The sequence below is a fragment of the Oncorhynchus kisutch genome, linkage group LG15 (assembly GCF_002021735.2).
Source record: "Oncorhynchus kisutch isolate 150728-3 linkage group LG15, Okis_V2, whole genome shotgun sequence".
Taxonomy (NCBI): Eukaryota; Metazoa; Chordata; class Actinopteri; order Salmoniformes; family Salmonidae; genus Oncorhynchus; species Oncorhynchus kisutch.
This window is the reverse complement of record NC_034188.2, coordinates 68583534-68601860: the sequence shown is the minus strand read 5'-3', so window position 1 is coordinate 68601860 and position 18327 is coordinate 68583534. Positions and strand designations below refer to the sequence as shown.

Sequence of the window (18327 nt, the reverse complement as noted above, 5' to 3'; positions counted from 1 at the left end):
GGAAAAAGGATAATGTCTTTATTTTGAAAGTTCCATAATCATCTTATTATTTCTGTCTTGTGACAATCGATTGGAAGCTTTTCTACAGTGATGTCCAATGCGTATTACTTTTCTTCCATAATGTATAGCAGTGATGCACTCTAGTGGAGCATCTCTGCAACAGTAGTACATCATGAAAATTCCCCAGCCATGGCTCAGAGGCAATAGCCAAACATGCACTATTTCCTGTTCTTTGTTTACATGTCTGTAGACAATCCCATGCCACTGCCTATAATCACAGAATACATGCCCATACATTCTTGTTACTTCTCCAGTGTTTGAACTGAATTCCTGTTCCAGTTATAACCAATTCATTAGTTACGCTATTACAGTTCAAATGAAACAAAACATATATATGTATGTAATTGGATGCCAGCAACTGTACCTTTTAATTCTTTAATAGATTCTCACTTTTAAGGTTACCATTAAGTGTATTATACTGGTTATGTATTATACAGAAGGAGGGTTGACTCAATTTACGTGGGGGGGATTTATTAACTGGCACTGCATACATCAAGATTTACATTTTCCTCTGCTAAAGTTTGTCAAAGATCTCTTCAAAGGATTCCCCTTGGCATTAAACATATGAAAAAAAACATGACATTTTAGTGTATCAACAATATGTTGCCAGTGGATTTCTAGTCCCAAACATCATTCATGAAAATGAACAAAAACAAGCACCACACAAGGATGCCACCTGCAATATTCCTCTAATATGAAAAGATCAGACAACCAAATGAAACAGAGCTTGATTCAACTTTGGCAAAATAAACATGTGTTACATTACCTATCTATATCAAGATTTTTCTTAAGGATGAATTCTTGCCCTAAATCATTTTGGTCAGCCCAATCCGTAATGAATCATTTTGACCCATGACGTTTTCAAAGCAAGTAACTGCTTACTTATCATGAGTACTACAAAAAGTACCTGATGTATCATACATACTCGTCAGCATACAGATAATTACAGAAGATGTAGTGTACAGTTGTGCTCCTAAAAGACACCATTCAAAGTATGATAAACTGACAAACAGTTCAGTGGAGACACAGTCAATTATGATAAAACAGAATCTAAAGTATAGATGCATGAAAGCTAGAAGTAACATTCAGAATTTTCCATTCAGTCTATTTCTCCCATTCTGCTGGGGTGTCACAAGCACTCTACAAGTGCAAGAACCGGAGGAGTTTTCAGATAGGGCTTTGTCCATTTACAAGCAAAGACTATGATACAGAACATTTACAACTTATTAAACATTTAAAATAAACCACCTTTAAAATATAAAAATGACATTTTAAAAGTACAAATATGATTGTAATTGTGTTGGTTGATTTTCAGATGTTGCAAATAGAACACACTGCATGACAACAGTGACAACATGAGAGAATTGTCAAGAATCAATAAACTTGACTTTATAGATGGTAACAAAGAAAAATACAGACAAATGGCAGGAAAAATATACTTGTATAAAAGGTCAATTAAAAAAGCAGCATAGTTGTACTCAATTATCTGAGAGCAAATATATTCAACATGGGACTTTGGTTAAAAAAAGTATTGCTGGGGCATTTGTATGTACAGCATTGCAGCTAAAGATAATTTATGTCTTTGTAGAATGGTTCAGCCACATCAAATTACTTTCAGGCAGCTTGTTGTTAGGATATGAAGAGCCATACATGTATACATTATGCATTGGCCACAGAACCAATATTGGTACTGGCGTGCTGCATATCTAAGCTGCCAGCTGGATACTTCATTTTGCCTCAAAACAATAATATACTAATCAGTATTGCACACAGCTACTATAATCTTGTGTTGTTCAGTGGATCTATGCATATTTGTTTTATTTAAATGGTCTAATATGTTCCAATCACATGGCAGAATTAGATTTTTTGTTGCACAAAAGTTTCAAGTTTGATGATGATCCGTGCTGTACATTCCATCACTCTCATTGCCACCTCAGACGTGAATCTGTCATTGGGGATCTGGGGAAAGGGTAAGAGGTCAGGATAGCGAGTTCTTAGGCTGTCAACACCATATCCCTCCAAGATGTTGACATCCTTGGCAAGTCCTGCTAGCTGTGGGTTGTACTCCTCCACTTTCTGTGCCAGTGAGGTGGGTTTCACATCCTTGTCGGATTTCCCTCTGACAGAATAGTCGGCAGCTATCAAGGCTAGTTTCGTAGCTAGGTAGCATTTGAAACACACCCACTCATTGGCATTTTTGTGAAGGTCATTCCGTGCAGCAGAAAAGTTGGCTCTTGCTTGCCTGAGCCACCTGCGGGCTTCCATAGGATTGCCAACAGACTTGAAGGTCGGGGGCACAAAGAAGCGATTAGAATGTGATGAACCTGCATAAGTAGTGAACTGCTCCCGGAACTGCTGTTTCTCAGACTTATGGCTTGTTGCCTCTTGGTTCCACGATGTGTAAAATCTTTGAAATGAAAACTTCTCTGACTGGAAGCGGGTGGAAGAAGTTGAGAAAGTTCTCCTGGATGCTCGGTCAGTGTTCTGCTGATCTGTCAGAGTCTGCTTCTCCATCCTGTTGATTTCATTCTGTAAATGCTTGAAGACCTCTGTAGCTACGTCTAGATTCTCTGCATTCTTGTCCGGATGCCACTTGAGATACAACCGGCGAATGATCTTCTTCCTTTCCGTTTCAGCGAGTTTCCAAGCTTGCTCAATAACTAAAGTCATATCTTTTAGGATTTCTGGCAATGCACTAAGTCTTATCTTTTTGGGAGATTGTTTTGTAGGAGGTACTTTGTGATTTTCCTTTCTAGTAAAAAGGGGAGGCACCAATCGTGGACCAGGACCAGGAGATTGACATTCTTGGGGGGTTGTTGGAGTCGATGGGGCTCTGCTGTCTCGGATATGAGTACTTTCCTCTTGTCTAGAGAATTTGTACAGATCAAGAGAACTGACTATTTTGTACTCACTATATCCAATGTCAATTTGGAAGCATTTCCCAAGGAAGCTTGGGTTGTCCTCCTCATCTTTCTCTACTTCTTGAACAATGATGGCATACGTGTACGTTGGCTGATATCCGCCATAGACATCCCCTCCTTCAGAGTCCACAAGGTAACCCACATATTCTCCTGGGTAAAACACATTCATTGGATCCATAAGGAGTATATGGTGTATCTCAGCTGGTATGGGTGTTCCAGGGAGAGGAAGCTCGAGTTTTGAGGCCTCTGTGGAGTCATACTTGACGCCAAGGTTGTCCAGCTTCTCTGTGATTCTGTAGATGTCGTTACAGCCCAGCATAGCAATTAGATAGGAGGTGTCAGATATCAAGTTGTCCGTTGCAGATTTTAGTGTCATCGCCAGTGCTAAGAGAAAATTGATGTCTTTGCTGTCTGAGTGTTGGATGTAGAGATGAATCACAGCTGTCCCGTACCTTTTCAGGAAGGCAAGAGTTTCACTCCGGCTATGTGGGATAGGGCTGCAACCTTTCACTCTTAGTGTCGTCTGGAGTTTCTCAAAACAAGACACCTTCAATCCCTCACAAAGTGCTTTGCACAATCGTATGGCTTTTTCTTCATTCACAAGGAATGCATTGTCATTTTCATGCTTCATTATTCGTATCAGTCCTGTGATGAACTGTTCTGATGACAGTAGAAGTTGAAGGCGACCCTGAAGCGAACAGAGAGCTCCAAACTGGCACATTTTGGGAGACTCCTCATCCAGTTGCTCCTCGAGGATACTACTCAGGAGTCTTGGCCTTAGCTTCTGTGGGAGCAACATGATCAGCTTTGTGTGGAAGGAATGGTCCTTGCCAAGATAACACTGACTCATGTCCACAAGCATCTGAACACCTACATTACCCTGAATTCTGCTCTTGTAATGTGGGGCATCGTCAAACACTAAACTGTTGGATTTGGTTAATCTACCATCGTGACTTGGCAGGTAAAATATAAAATCTTTGAGGCTCTCAAGGTCTTTGCGTATCTGAACTGGGTCATTCTGTAGGCTTTTGAATAGCCCTGAGACAGCCCTTTTCACAGTTCTCATTTCATTCGGATCAAGCTGCTTACCCTCTGAATTTCTGTGAATGCGGCACAGCACTTCAGCGTATTGTTTTGTTGATACAACATCCTCTGTGCCCAAAAGCTTAAACATCTGATGAAAGATGCCAAGCTCTAGTGGTAGTTTGTATAGGTATGGCTTGAAGTCAGATTCATTGTCCAAGTTGATGACAACCTCCTCTGGCTTTAGAAGTTTCCAGCCCTCCTCAACCATGACAAAGCTCACCCCTAGTAGCTGCAAGCGAAAGTCTCTTTTATCTGCATTGAGAAATTCGTAGGTGGATCTCAAGACTTTGTTTCTTGTTTTCACCATGTCATCATCAGGATTGGATATGTTGCAGATGTTTTTGCAGTTGCTTATCACTTTGTCCAAGGGGGGTTCCAAGTTGACACTTAATATCCGCAGCACTAAGTCCAGTTGTTCTTGGCCAGTCAGTGTGCTTCCCTCCTGGTCTTTAATAGCTGCTGGTGTGGCCTTCTCTGGGAGAATGGGACATGATGTCCATAGCAATTGAATGATATCAGTTTGTTTGAATTTTGGATTGACTTGAGACTCACTGAAACGTATCAGAGGGAGAGTGCCATTCATCTCTTGGAATTGAGCATGGAGCCGGATCAGCTCAGTGGGTGCACGCTCAGGACAAAGGAATGCTATCATTGACAGCTCTTTGAGGAAAGCTCCAACAAATAGGTCTGTCCTCTCATTGAATATGTGGTTAAGGAGAACATCAACAATCATTTGGGCTTTTTCTTTGGACCAGTTCTCTGTTTGAGCTTTGATGCTGACTTCTTTTGCATACTGGAGAATTTGCTGTTGAGAGACAATGTGTTTGAGACCTATATTCCTTAGGAATGTGATCCATGAGGTGAGAAATGCTGTTCCATTTTTGGGCTTTGACACTTGCTCAACCTTCTTGAAAAAGTCATTGGGTATGAATGCTTTTGGAGAGAGCATCACTTCGAACACCTTTACGGTTTGATCGTAGAACATTTTGGTAGACCTGAGTCTGTTGGTGTAGTCATAGATTAATGGCAGACCTTCCAGTTTCTCATACAGCTGATCCTTCATCCCACATGACTCCTCCATTGCCAAAAGTCTCTCCTTCAGATATACAAGGTGCTCAATTTTTGCATCGTATGACAGGCTGTCAAACTTTGGAAGGAGATGCCTCAGGTAGACTTCCAGATCATCAATTGGGAAACATCCAAGGAAACTGTACAGTTCCTTCAATTGTGGATTGTCAGCAAGGAAGGCGAAGGATGTTGTATGGGCCCATTTTTCCATATCTGCAGAGGGAATGCTTTTTGCCAGAACATAGCATGACCCAAAGTTTGCAATACTGATGTATCTGCCACTGACTGCTTTGAAGCATGGGAGCAATTTCAGAGTTTGAATGTCCTCTTGGGAGAGGTTGATCAAATTACAGTTGAAGTACAACAGAAGAGCCTCAAAGTCTTTGTCAGTTAAGCTTCCTGTTTTGAAAGCTGCCGTCTGAATCATGTACTCCAGTGCTTTGAGGATGCTGGATGGATTATCTATGTTTGCTGTATGCTGTGCCAGAAAAGGCAGGACAGGATTCTCTTTGAAGCATATTTTGTTGACAGCAAGCTGAATGCATCCCCCTTTCATTATGATGTGAAAAACTTTGTCATTTTGCCCATTTGGAAAGATAGCTGCGCTTATCAAACTCAAGGGAAGCAACACATCGTGATCAGGGACAACCAGCTTGTTGCTTGAAACCATGAATTTGATTCCTGGCAGCAAAGCCCAGTCTTTCAGTAGCTCAAGTACAGTCTCGAAATTGGGTTTGATGCCTGCCTGCTCTTCCTTGAATGCAATGTTCTCACTGATGAAGTTCCACGCACCTTTCAGCCAAGACTCACTGGCGTAGCTGTCTCTCCACTTCACAGGGATTCTTGTTCTGTATTCACGTGGTAGAACAGAACTCAACAGTTCCCCAAAACTGCTGATGTCGAAGACCTTTGCAACACCTGAATTCATCAGGATGTTGTTGTACTTTATGTACAGTGTATTCATGAACAGCTCTTTCCTTGATGAGATCAGTTCGTGGTGTGTGGACAGAAACTTTGGTTTCTTGGAATCAAACACCTGGAGTATGTTGTCCATTGTCATCAGCAGTGGTAGCCCCTCTATGTTTATTTCATTCTCCTCTACGTCTTTGAAGCAGTAGTCAACCAGAAGCTTCAGGCTGTGGAAGAGCTTGTAATTCGACTGCTGGAGTCGACAGGGAAGTTTCCCAACTTGGCAAGATGTGTCTGGGGACGAGAATGTGAGGAGAAATCTTCGTACATCCTCTGGGGTAACATAGCTCACAGGAATGCCTGCATCATCCAAACAGAAGTAAAGACTTGCTGTTTCATCACAACTGTGGACCAAGTTGAAGCCCACATCCGAAAGCAAGGCCTTGAGTCGGAAGACGTTTTCTGCAACAGACTTGCGTGAGGAGATGTTGTATTCTGTGTTCTTCAGATGTTGAAGTTCATCCTGCAGTAGATTGTCAAAGAATGCACGACCTTTGTTGGCAGAGGATGTGTTCACCCAGGAGATGTATACGGCAGAGTGCATGTCTGTGTTGTCAATGTGGGGAGCCCTAACGACAGGAAGGAGACGTTTCAGGTCAGCATGAATGCAGGTGTAAACTGCTTTGACAAGACAGTACCAATCTGGCTGGATGTCAAGTCTGTTGACTGGGAAGAAGTACAGGAATTTCCTCAAAGTGTCTTTAACGATGTGAATTGGTGTTCCCTGTAACACAGTCATGGTGGGATCGGGTCCCGGGAAGTACTGTCGTTTCAGCTGAATCAACAGCTCCACATAGGCAGGAGCTATCAACGATGTCATCAAGTTGTTGTTCCAGTCACTCCTCACTCCTACTCCATTGTCGTCCCGCCATAGGTTTCTCCTGGCAGAATCTAATGCAAAATGGCCATTAACATGAAAGGGCAAGCCAGTCTCCATTGAAAGGGGCAGAAAGCAGAATGCTCTGTGGGGCTTCTTGTAGTTGTGGCTTACACATGCTGCCACCCCTCCACGTGGAAAGAGAGTAATGTCTTCATTTTTGTGGGCTGAAATCACACTCTTTGAGACTTTCTCGATGCAGGAGAAGCCAGATCGATTGCAGACCATCCAAGTTGTTAGATTGCCATCGGAGTCCTCTATATCCATTGAGTAGGTTATCTGCTGGACTGGAATTTGAGTGAGCTGCTTCCTTTTTGTCACACTGTCCACCACTGATGTGTGAAATTGCTTGCGTTTTAGACGGTCACCATCTGTGATTTTAGCAGTCACAGAGTATAGCACCTTCAGGTCTCCTGAGGCTTTCTCTATTTCACAGATGGAAATTTTCTCCATGTGGTTGAGGAACATGAGGAGTTCTGCCCCATCGGTTTTTAGTTTATCCAGAAGGTTTTGCACCATTCTGTCTGATGCAGGAACAGAGCTGATCTCTGATATTTTGGCCATTTCTGTTGAGCGTATGGGGAATCTGAACATTGTGCAATGTTCAAGTTTGAAATGAGATCCCAGGTAAAGATTTAGCACGTCAGAGAATTGAGATCTAAAGTCAGAGTCCAAGTCCCTAAACATTCTTCCCGGACTAACAGATGTCGCCCCGGGTGCATATCGTGCATGTGGATCGAAGATGCAAAGAATGTCATTGTTTGACATGAAAGATGGGCAGTCTGTGATGTGATACACAGAGTTGAATCCTATGCCATATTGTCCAGTTTTGCCAGGGTTTGCTTCTTTTGTTCCTCTTCCTAGGTTCTGGATTCCTCTGACATCATCCTCAGTGAAAGGCTGATTGTTGTAGACACACAATGATGGGCCTTGCATTGGCAACCATTTGTCATCAAATATTCTGTCTGTGGGGTGGGTTCTTGGATCGAACACAAAGTAGATTTCAGTGGCTTTAGCATCATCTGCATTCTGCAGGAGCTCCTTTAGCATTTCCTTCTCTGATGGGTAAGCGTTGAGAATACTTTTAATTCTACTTGTGAGTTTCTCTTTTTGTCCAAACTCACTTCCAAGAGTAGTGAAGCAGATATTTGAGGCATACCTTTCCAGGGCTTTGTGACGTTTGGGAACTGCTCCTAATTTCACAGCAACCTCTCTTGGAATATCTGCATGGCAATATTTCACAGTTGTGTCTCTGACTTTGATCCAAGGACAGTCATTGTAACACAGAGACTTTGATGGCTGCAGTGTAAGATGGATGTCAGGAAGGAGAATTTCCCTGTAGGTGGCTTGGCAGAATTCTTGTTTTTTGTCTCTGATTAAGCCCCATATTCCTTCACTAATGATTCTGCGAGAGAGCTGAAAGCTATCCTCAGAGAGTGCTCTTCTCCCACACTCCTGTTTCACTAATTCAAGGACAGCTGAAAAGTTCTCAACTGTGAAGCTTGACTGAACCCCAACATTCTCAAAGAGCTCACGGCAACTGTTTCTGTACTTGTTGGGAAGCTGGTAGAGATATGGTGCTGCATCAAAGTTCTGGTAGAATGCAACTTTGGAGGGCTCAACGTAAGTGTTCTCCACCAGAATGGAGCAAAAGGTTTTCAGCTCCTCATTGATCTCTGTCTTTGCTTTGGCATCCTGGAGCATTTCTTCATGTAGGTATTTGTAGCAGGCATTGGTAATATTTTCCTGATATAAAGTAACTCCGTCAAATGACTTAGCAAGTTCCTTAAGTTGACTGACAACTAGTCCAACTGTTGGCTTTCTTATCAATCCGAGAGAGTCTTTTACAGCCAATGTGATCGGGCCGCACCCTTTGAAAGATGGAGAGTTCTCATTAAGGATGGGCTTCATCAAGCACACTGTGTCCTGGTGGTCAGTCGTAAAGAGCTCTTTGGCAGAAAACATGGTGGACGGGGGGAATGTATTCCCATGCCATGGTAGTGAAAACCCTGCGGGCTTTGTCAGAAAAGGAAGGAACTTTATGTCCTGTAGCTTCTCCAGTAGTTTACCTGCTCCCGAGTCTGTCATTTTCAGCTTCTCATCAATGAGACTGAGAATAATGCTGCTCCGAAGACATGCAGCAGTGTGATCATTTTCATTTAGATCGAACACAGATTCAGCACGATCAATCAAATCCTCCCAAGAGAGGTCATCTTTGACCATTCCCAGCTGTACTAGCTTGACCAAGCACACTGGATTCATGTAGTCTTTTGAGGTTCCTTCTGGAAATCTTCCATCATCAGCGTTGTACAGTTTTGCAACTCTTCCTTCTGGATGGATTAGTCTGGATGGTAAGACTAATTGTTGATTGGGGCCAGAGCATGGGATGCATGGAGTCTCCCTAAGAATTGATGCAAATTCCTCCAGTTTGTCATTCAAGACATAATGCATTAGGGGATTACGAAGTTCATTGTCGATGTCTTGGATATGGGGGAAAAAGACATCTAAGAAGAACTGCTTTTCTGTCAGGGTGTTCTCTATCAGCTTCCCTTTGCATCCAGCATCATCAAAACCTTCTTTGACCCATTCAGGCAGCTCAACAGCACAGAGGTCTTGCGAGCTGCTCTTCTTGAGGTATTTTAGGAAAATCTTGAAAGCAGCAGGACCAATGTCTGGTCTACAGAGCAAGGAGTCATCTAGGAATCTGACATACTTGATTGATACCCAGGTTTTGCCATCTGAGAAAACTTTTGCATGGTCACAGTCACCCCCTTTGGCAATCTCTTGGTACACTCCTTGGCTGATCACTGTAAAGTCATCGTGTACCACACTTGGATCAGGCCATGCTACGTAGTAGCTGTAGTCAAGTAGTTCTCCACTTTCTGCCATTGAACGCAGCATATTGAGTGCTGCTATGTATGCCTGGACAATCACATGTCTCATGAACACTGAGTTCCAGTGTCCTTTGGTGTCTGTCTTCCAGATCTCTTTGCGGTTAGATGTCACAGCAAAACAGCCGTTTATATGAACTGGCAAGCCTGTCTTGATTCTGAGAGGTAAATAGCAAAACACCTCTCCTATCGGGTTGGTGTGGTTGGTGTTTGCCTTCACTGTCCATTTTCGATTCTCCTCCTCTGAGAGCAGAACAGCTACACCCCCACAAGGCACTAGTCCAAGTCGTTTTCCACTCTCACCAAGTGAAAATTTTAGGGCTTCGGTCACATCCATACATGAACAAATGAGCCAGTTTGTAAGATCAACTGCCTTTTGGGGCATTTCGTCTGTGAGTCTTCTGTTCTTTCCGTCTTTGGCAGCCATTTCAAAGTATGAGGAAGGATCCTCCTCTGAACCTCTGAAGAGGGGTGACTGGAGATCAACTATGCGCTTGAACACATTGTGAAACTCCTCCACCACAATGCGTATGATACAGCCAGACTTGGGAGTGTCAGCCGGTACCCTGTTGGTGGTTGCAACCTTTTTCATGACTTTTGCTGCAGATTTCAGGATGCTCAGAGGCCCATATGCAGCTTTGGATGACCATACACTTTTATTGATAGTAACAACATCCTGTGCTGCTGCTGGATTGGGCTCTTCATATTTCAGGTACTTCAGTACCATGGAGCCCACATGCTGTGTGAAGAGAATGAGCCGGTGGCCACATATACTGAACTCATCAACAAGGGAGTAGATGTCTGGGGTGTTGTAGTAGACACTGCTGATTTCACTCACTGATGCCTCTTGCTCAGTCCTGAAGGGGAGTCTGAATAGTGTTCCATCGTACTTGTACGGAGACTCTTGTGCAAGAGGAAGTTGGCAATTGAAGACATTGATGAAGGGTTTGAATTGATTGGGGAACTTTCGTAGCCGTTTCTGTTGTTTGCTCCAGTTGATCTTGATTCCTGGGTTTGACCGGTCTCTAATGTGCTTGCTGATGTGGTTGATGTTTGGATCGAACATGATCATGAACTCTCTACTCATTATGATGGGGATGTCAGTGATGTGATAAACTGAGTTGAAACCTAGGCCAAATTTGCCAACTTTGTCTGCCTCACATCTCTTCATTGACCCACCTAACCTTGTTATGTTCAGAAAGTCAGTGTCAGAGAATGTAGAATTGTTGAATGACCACAAGGAGGGGCCATGGCATATAATCATGCCAGGGTCAAGCAGGTTCTCTCGAATGTCAATATTCTTCCGCATGTCTATCAGGAAGCTACACTCTGTAGCACTCGCATCATCTGCATTCTGAAGAAGTTCTTTGAAAATATCTGCAACAGATGGATATTCTTCTAGAATGTTCTTTATTCTCACTGTCAGAGGCTCCCGTTGGCCTGATTGTTCAAAGCCAAGGTTTTCTGGGTTTATCAGTCTTGTACTCAAACATGGTACGTTAAGCCATTCTGCTGTTTTCATGGGGATGTCATCATGGACTAAGATAATGGGTTCTGATGTATCATCAAGCAAGTCATGTAGATCCTCCACTTTAATGTCGCAGTAGGTGCATTCGTGAATGGGTTTCATGGCCAGTTTGCTTGGATCCTTATAGCAAAGGATTGGTACATGCATGTCAATGTCCACAGAAATGTGACTGTTATACAGCCATCTCAGAATATTTATCAGGAGGAGGAGATCATGCTTACTTTCTTCTTGTGTCATTTCTTCCTCACACCTTTTCCTTACTGTTTTGATCACATCGAAGACATGGTTTGGGACAACCTCTTCAACCGAACCACAGAATTTGAAAAGTGTGTGAAACTTTGCTATGGTCTTTGGCAAAGAGTACAGGTAGGGTTGCAAATCTAGGTCAGGAATGGGTTTTAGAACTGTGTGGCTTGGTGATGAGAAGGTCTTGCCAGTCCACACCCAATCAAATGGCAGTGACTTCATTGCCTCTCTTGCATCTTCAAGGTGTGCTTGCATGAAATCATAAATCTCAATAAGGATCTGTTGGAATTGATACCAGTCTTCTGTGGTAAATGCTTGAGATCTGTGCCAGTCATTCACTGCCTTTAAATGCTGTAACACTTGATCAATCTGTGGCTCTATAGATAACTTCAGGGACTTCTTCATGCCGGAAGAAGTGCGCTCCACAAGTGCAACTGAAGAGCCTACCAGCACTGCATGGGATATATCACACATTTCTGAGAATGAGCAGATGTTATGGGTGTCTCCCATCCAGGCAAGCGACTTTGGGTAATTTACAGGTCTGTCCTTGCAGACTGGCACCCATTTCAGTTTTTGCAAGGATGTCTGAGCTTCTGAAGACTTGACCAGCTTGGTTTGTCTATTCAGAATTTGCAGCAGTGTTTTCGCTTTCTGTATAACTGGTTCCCATTCTGGCTCATTGCCACCCTGTACTTCCTCGATCTTCTGTGCCACATGAAGTACATCTTTTTCGCTGAGTTGCACTTCACTTTTAAGTCCAAGTTGTCTCAGTGAATGTAGCATATCAGGAGAGGATGCATATGTATTTGTGGGAAACCTATTCTTCTCCTCCATGTAGAACAGATTCTGTAAAATCTCCAGCTCAGGGTCAAAAAGGTCTGTAGCAGCAACAGATTTCCCTGCAAATGTATGAATGAACTTTAGAGCCGAAAGCCATCCAATCACAGCTTTGTTTTCATTCTTTAGGAATGACAGATGCTTAAGGGCCCAGAGCATGATTTTAGTGATATCCTCTTTTGAGTAAAACCCTTTCTCCATGTCTTGAACAACCAACTTCAAGCATTCAGTGGTTTTCACCTGTTCCACGGTCAGCATCTTAATGAGACGAATCGATGCCTCATCACTGCAGCCCACAACATTGATGGATAGTTTGACATCTGGTGGATACTTGGCAGTATGGTGTAAAGCCCTGGCTCCTCTCAGTGAGGTATATGTTGGGATGCCTTTCTCTGAACAAGGCCCTACTTTCTCAAAGATGGTCAGCTCCAGGAGGATACGCTTCTCTTTCTCTGTGATGTCAGACAGTCCTGCCAGGAAGTCCCTCAGTGCCACTTTCTGTTTGCTAGAGAAAGATGAGACCAGGCTGGCGACTCTCTGGGTTGATGACCTGTCCATGATTTGCAGTAGCATACTGGGAGATGAAGGATGGATGTAGTTCTTCAGTAGAGGATGCTGCAAACACAGGTCCAACCTTTTCATTACTACTACTCCAAGTTTTTTCATGATTTCAAGAAGGCTTTCAGAGAGTGGGGCCTCCTCCTCATCCACAATGATAATAGGGGATGGAGTTTTGAGACGATGGAGCTCGATTGAGTTCACATTTTCCACCAGGGGCACATTTGGGATCAAAGGCATGTCTTCAAAGGTACTAAGGTCATCAGCAAAGTTAATATACAGATGCTTCCAAACCATCTTTAGCCAAGCATGTGTAGGATGCTTCTTCTCTCGGTTCCCAGGTTCCCACTGGACTGTGAAGTCTCTGGTAGGCCAGACTGTTGAGAGGATCTCCTTTATGAGTCGAGCTGACCGTTCAGGTGTTAGCAATTGTACCTGAGTGCAGGGTCTTCCTGTAGAAGATAAACATACAAGTTAATATAAATCTTAATAACTTTCTCAATTATCATTTACAGGAACTACATACAGTGCATTCAGAAAGCACTCAGATCCTTGACTTTTCCCACATTTTGTTACGTTACAGCCTTAATCTAACATTGATTCAATTACATTTTTCCTCATCAATCTACACAAAATACCCCATAATAACAAAGAGAATACAGTTTTTTCAAAAAATGTGGCAAATTTATTACAAATTAAAAACAGAAATACCTTATTTACATAAGTATTCAGACCCTTTGCTATGAGACTTGAAATTGAGCTCAGGTGCATCCTTTTTCCATCAATCATCATTGAGATGTTTACCATTTGATAAAGGTTAAATTAAAAAAACTGTGGTTCACCTGTGGCAAATCCAATTGATTGGACATGATTTGGAAATGCACACAACTGTCTATATAATATCCCACAGTTGACAGTGCATGTCAGAGCAAAATCCAAGCCATGAGGTTGAAGGAATTGTCCGTAGAGCTCAGAGACAGGATTGTGTCCAGGCATAGATCTGGGTAAGAGTACCAAAACATTTCTGCAGCATTGAAGGTCCCCAAGAACACAACACAGTGGCCTCCATCATTCTTAAATGGAAGAAGTTTGGAACCACCAAGACTCTCCCTAGAGCTGACCGCCCGGCCAAACTGAGCAATCGGGGAAGAAGGGCCTTGGTCCGGGAGGTGACCAAAAACCCGATGGTCACTCTGAAAGAGCTCCAGAGTACCTCTGTGGAGATAGGAGAACCTTCCAGAAGGACAACCATCTCTGCACCACTCTACCAATCAGGCCTTTATGGTAGAGTGGCCAGATGGAAGCCACTCCTCAGTAAAAGGCACATGACAGCCTGCTTGGAGTTTGCCAAAAGGCACCTAAAAAGACTCTCAGACTATGAGAAACAAGATTTTCTGTTCTGATGAAACCAAGATTGAACTCTTTGGCCTGGATGCCAAGCTCCAAGTCTGGAGGAAACCTGGCACCATTCCTACAGTGAAGCATGGTGGTGGCAGCATCATGCTGTGGGGATGTTTTTCAGCAGCAGGGACTGAGAGAATAGTCAGGATCGAGGGAAAGACGAACAGAGCAAAGTACAGAGAGATCCTTGATGAAAACCTGCTCCAGAGCGCTCAGGACCTCAGACTGGGGCGAACGTTCACCTTCCAACAGGACAACGACCCTAAGCACACAGCCAAGACAACGCAGGAGTGGCTTCGGGACATGTCTCTGAATGTCCTTTAGTGGCCCAGACAGAGCCCAGACTTTATCCCAATTGAACATCTCTGGAAAGACCTGAAAATAGCTGCAGCGATGCTCCCCATCCAACCTGACAGAGCTTGAGAGGATCTGCAGAGAAGAATGGTATAAACTCCCCAAATACAGGTGTGCCAAGCTTGTAGCGTCATTCCCAATAAGACTCAAGGCTTTAATCTTACCTTACTCAAGGTACTTCTTACTCAAGTACTGAGTAAAAGGTCTGAATACTTATGTAAATGTTATATTTGCACTTTTTTGCAAACCTGTTTTTGCCTTGTCATTGTATTGTGTGTAGATTGATGAGGAAACAACACAATTGTATCAATTTTAGAACAAGGCTGTAATGTACACAAAATGTGGAAAAGGTCTGAATCTTCCAAATGCACAGTACATAGAAGCCCAAAGTTGAATCTAACAATGTTTGTCCTGCAGGCATGCTAGGTGATTTATTAGCTTTACTGCACAGCCCCAGGTTCATTCCCATCAACACCACCTGTATCAACAAGATATATTTGCATTTTGGCTCTGCAATGTAGTAGGGATCGACAGGACATTAGAAAATCAAGTTAAATAAAATATGATAATTTCTATCAAGACCATATGGGCTCAATTAGGCAAACTACAACCCTTTCATTACAAATATTTCTAGTAAATAGATTTTGATTAACTACAACACTCAAAACATTCACAGCACAGCAAAACATGACAACTACATTAAGTTACCATGCACAGCATGGCAAGCATAACACACACTTAATATGCTTTATATTTATTTATGCGTTATTTTACCAGATAAGTTGACTGAGAACACTTTCTCATTTACAGCAACGACCTGGGGAATAGTTATAGGGGAGCGGAGGGGGATGAATGAGCCAATTGTAAACTAATATTTAGTAGACTCACAGTGTCACATCACAATTCTATAATGAGTTCTAACTAAATTACTGATACACAAAGATTCCTGCAATGAGCAAAGACAAAATGCGTTCCAGTGAGAATTCACACAGCTAAACCAATACAAACACAATATGGGCACTATGAAATGGGAAATTTTTCCAATTAGATGGAAGGGAACATCATTTTTCAAATGCTCCCACTTCCACAAAGGTATTCTATTGTCTTTATCAATGTTGAGGCAATGTTAGCTACTGTTCACATGAAATGTATGATATAGATTAGATTAGAGTTTGCATAGTGTCCATTAAAAGCAGTGTATTGGTTTGGGTCAAAAATGATTCCGGGACACAACACAACACGTCGAAATACCTACCTGAACACCCCCAAAGAAATTGTTGCACTGCAATTACATTTAAAGTACATGTTTTAAACATGTAGGTTATCACGTTTATAACCATTTACATTTAAATGTAACTACATCCCCTGATTCCCACAAATCAAATTGTCATTTTAGTTGTATACATTTTATTTTAAAATGTAACTGTACTGGATTTTACTTTGAAGTACTAGTTTGCATTGATAGCAGAGGATACAATCAATCTACCATGAGACTGTGATGATGAGGTGGCAATTCTGAGGATGAGCCCATAGAGCCCTATTGGGTGGGGTAGGCCTTCAGGCTGCAGCAGCAGGGTACAGAGCTGCAGTAGCAGACAGTCAATGCCTGTAACAGCCATTGTAGGGCAGCGATCATACAACACAGCTGAGGTAGGGGAATTCTAGTGTCTCTGGCTGAGGTTCATACAAATGCCGGTCTGCATGGCTATGTGTGAAGGGTCTATTGTGTGAGACAACCTTCTATGTGACCCACTTATAATGAAGTGTAATGGGGATAGTACAATCCCTGATACATGCAGTAGCTCCCAAAGTGGTGTCCTAGCTATGAGGTGGCATTGACAGACCAGCAGAGAGCCAGAGAGGCGTCAGGAAAATGACTGAGTAGAAAGTTAGAACTGTGTCAACTCGTAAACCTAAAAGGATAAATCTGATAATGGATCAATATTATTCAGGTTTCTAGTCTTGTTCTGAAAGGCAATATTCCAAATTATTCCACAACGCTTATTTACAAAAATGCAATGGCTACAGTTAGAGCAGCCTATTATTGCCTTACCCCTTCATATGATCTACCACTGGCAGTCAGAATGACATGTACAGTGCCTTGCGAAAGTATTCGGCCCCCTTGAACTTTGCGACCTTTTGCCACATTTCAGGCTTCAAACATAAAGATATAAAACTGTATTTTTTTGTGAAGAATCAACAACAAGTGGGACACAATCATGAAGTGGAACGACATTTATTGGATATTTCAAACTGTTTTAACAAATCAAAAACTGAAAAATTGGGCGTGCAAAATTATTCAGCCCCCTTAAGTTAATACTTTGTAGCGCCACCTTTTGCTGCGATTACAGCTGTAAGTCGCTTGGGGTATGTCTCTATCAGTTTTGCACATCGAGAGACTGACATTTTTTCCCATTCCTCCTTGCAAAACAGCTTGAGCTCAGTGAGGTTGGATGGAGAGCATTTGTGAACAGCAGTTTTCAGTTCTTTCCACAGATTCTCGATTGGATTCAGGTCTGGACTTTGACTTGGCCATTCTAACACCTGGATATGTTTATTTTTGAACCATTCCATTGTAGATTTTGCTTTATGTTTTGGATCATTGTCTTGTTGGAAGACAAATCTCCGTCCCAGTCTCAGGTCTTTTGCAGAGTCCATCAGGTTTTCTTCCAGAATGGTCCTGTATTTGGCTCCATCCATCTTCCCATCAATTTTAACCATCTTCCCTGTCCCTGCTGAAGAAAAGCAGGCCCAAACCATGATGCTGCCACCACCATGTTTGACAGTGGGGATGGTGTGTTCAGGGTGATGCGCTGTGTTGCTTTTACGCCAAACATAACGTTTTGCATTGTTGCCAAAAAGTTTAATTTTGGTTTCATCTGACCAGAGCACCTTCTTCCACATGTTTGGTGTGTCTCCCAGGTGGCTTGTGGCAAACTTTAAACAACACTTTTTATGGATATCTTTAAGAAATGGCTTTCTTCTTGCCACTCTTCCATAAAGGCCAGATTTGTGCAATATACGACTGATTGTTGTCCTATGGACAGAGTCTCCCACCTCAGCTGTAGATCTCTGCAGTTCATCCAGAGTGATCATGGGCCTCTTGGCTGCATCTGTGATCAGTCTTCTCCTTGTATGAGCTGAAAGTTTAGAGGGACGGCCAGGTCTTGGTAGATTTGCAGTGGTCTGATACTCCTTCCATTTCAATATTATCGCTTGCACAGTGCTCCTTGGGATGTTTAAAGCTTGGGAAATCTGTTTGTATCCAAATCCGGCTTTAAACGTCTTCACAACAGTATCTCGGACCTGCCTGGTGTGTTCCTTGTTCTTCATGATGCTCTCTGCGCTTTTAACGGACCTCTGAGACTATCACAGTGCAGGTGCATTTATACGGAGACTTGATTACACACAGGTGGATTGTATTTATCATCATTAGTCATTTAGGTCAACATTGGATCATTCATAGATCCTCACTGAACTTCTGGAGAGAGTTTGCTGCACTGAAAGTAAAGGGGCTGAATAATTTTGCAC

General features: G+C 42.6%; 1 protein-coding gene across 1 annotated transcript in view; it reads right to left on the bottom strand.

Annotated features, from left to right (window-relative positions):
* Position 1: 1 nt before the first annotated feature.
* Positions 2-18327, bottom strand: part of LOC109904863 (sacsin) — a 33248-nt gene continuing 14922 nt past the window's right edge. Inside the window, exon 10 of the mRNA XM_031790991.1 lies at positions 2-13493. Within this exon, the coding sequence (XP_031646851.1) occupies positions 1918-13493 (11576 nt within the window). The 3' untranslated portion in view covers positions 2-1917. The remainder of the gene's footprint in view (positions 13494-18327) is intronic.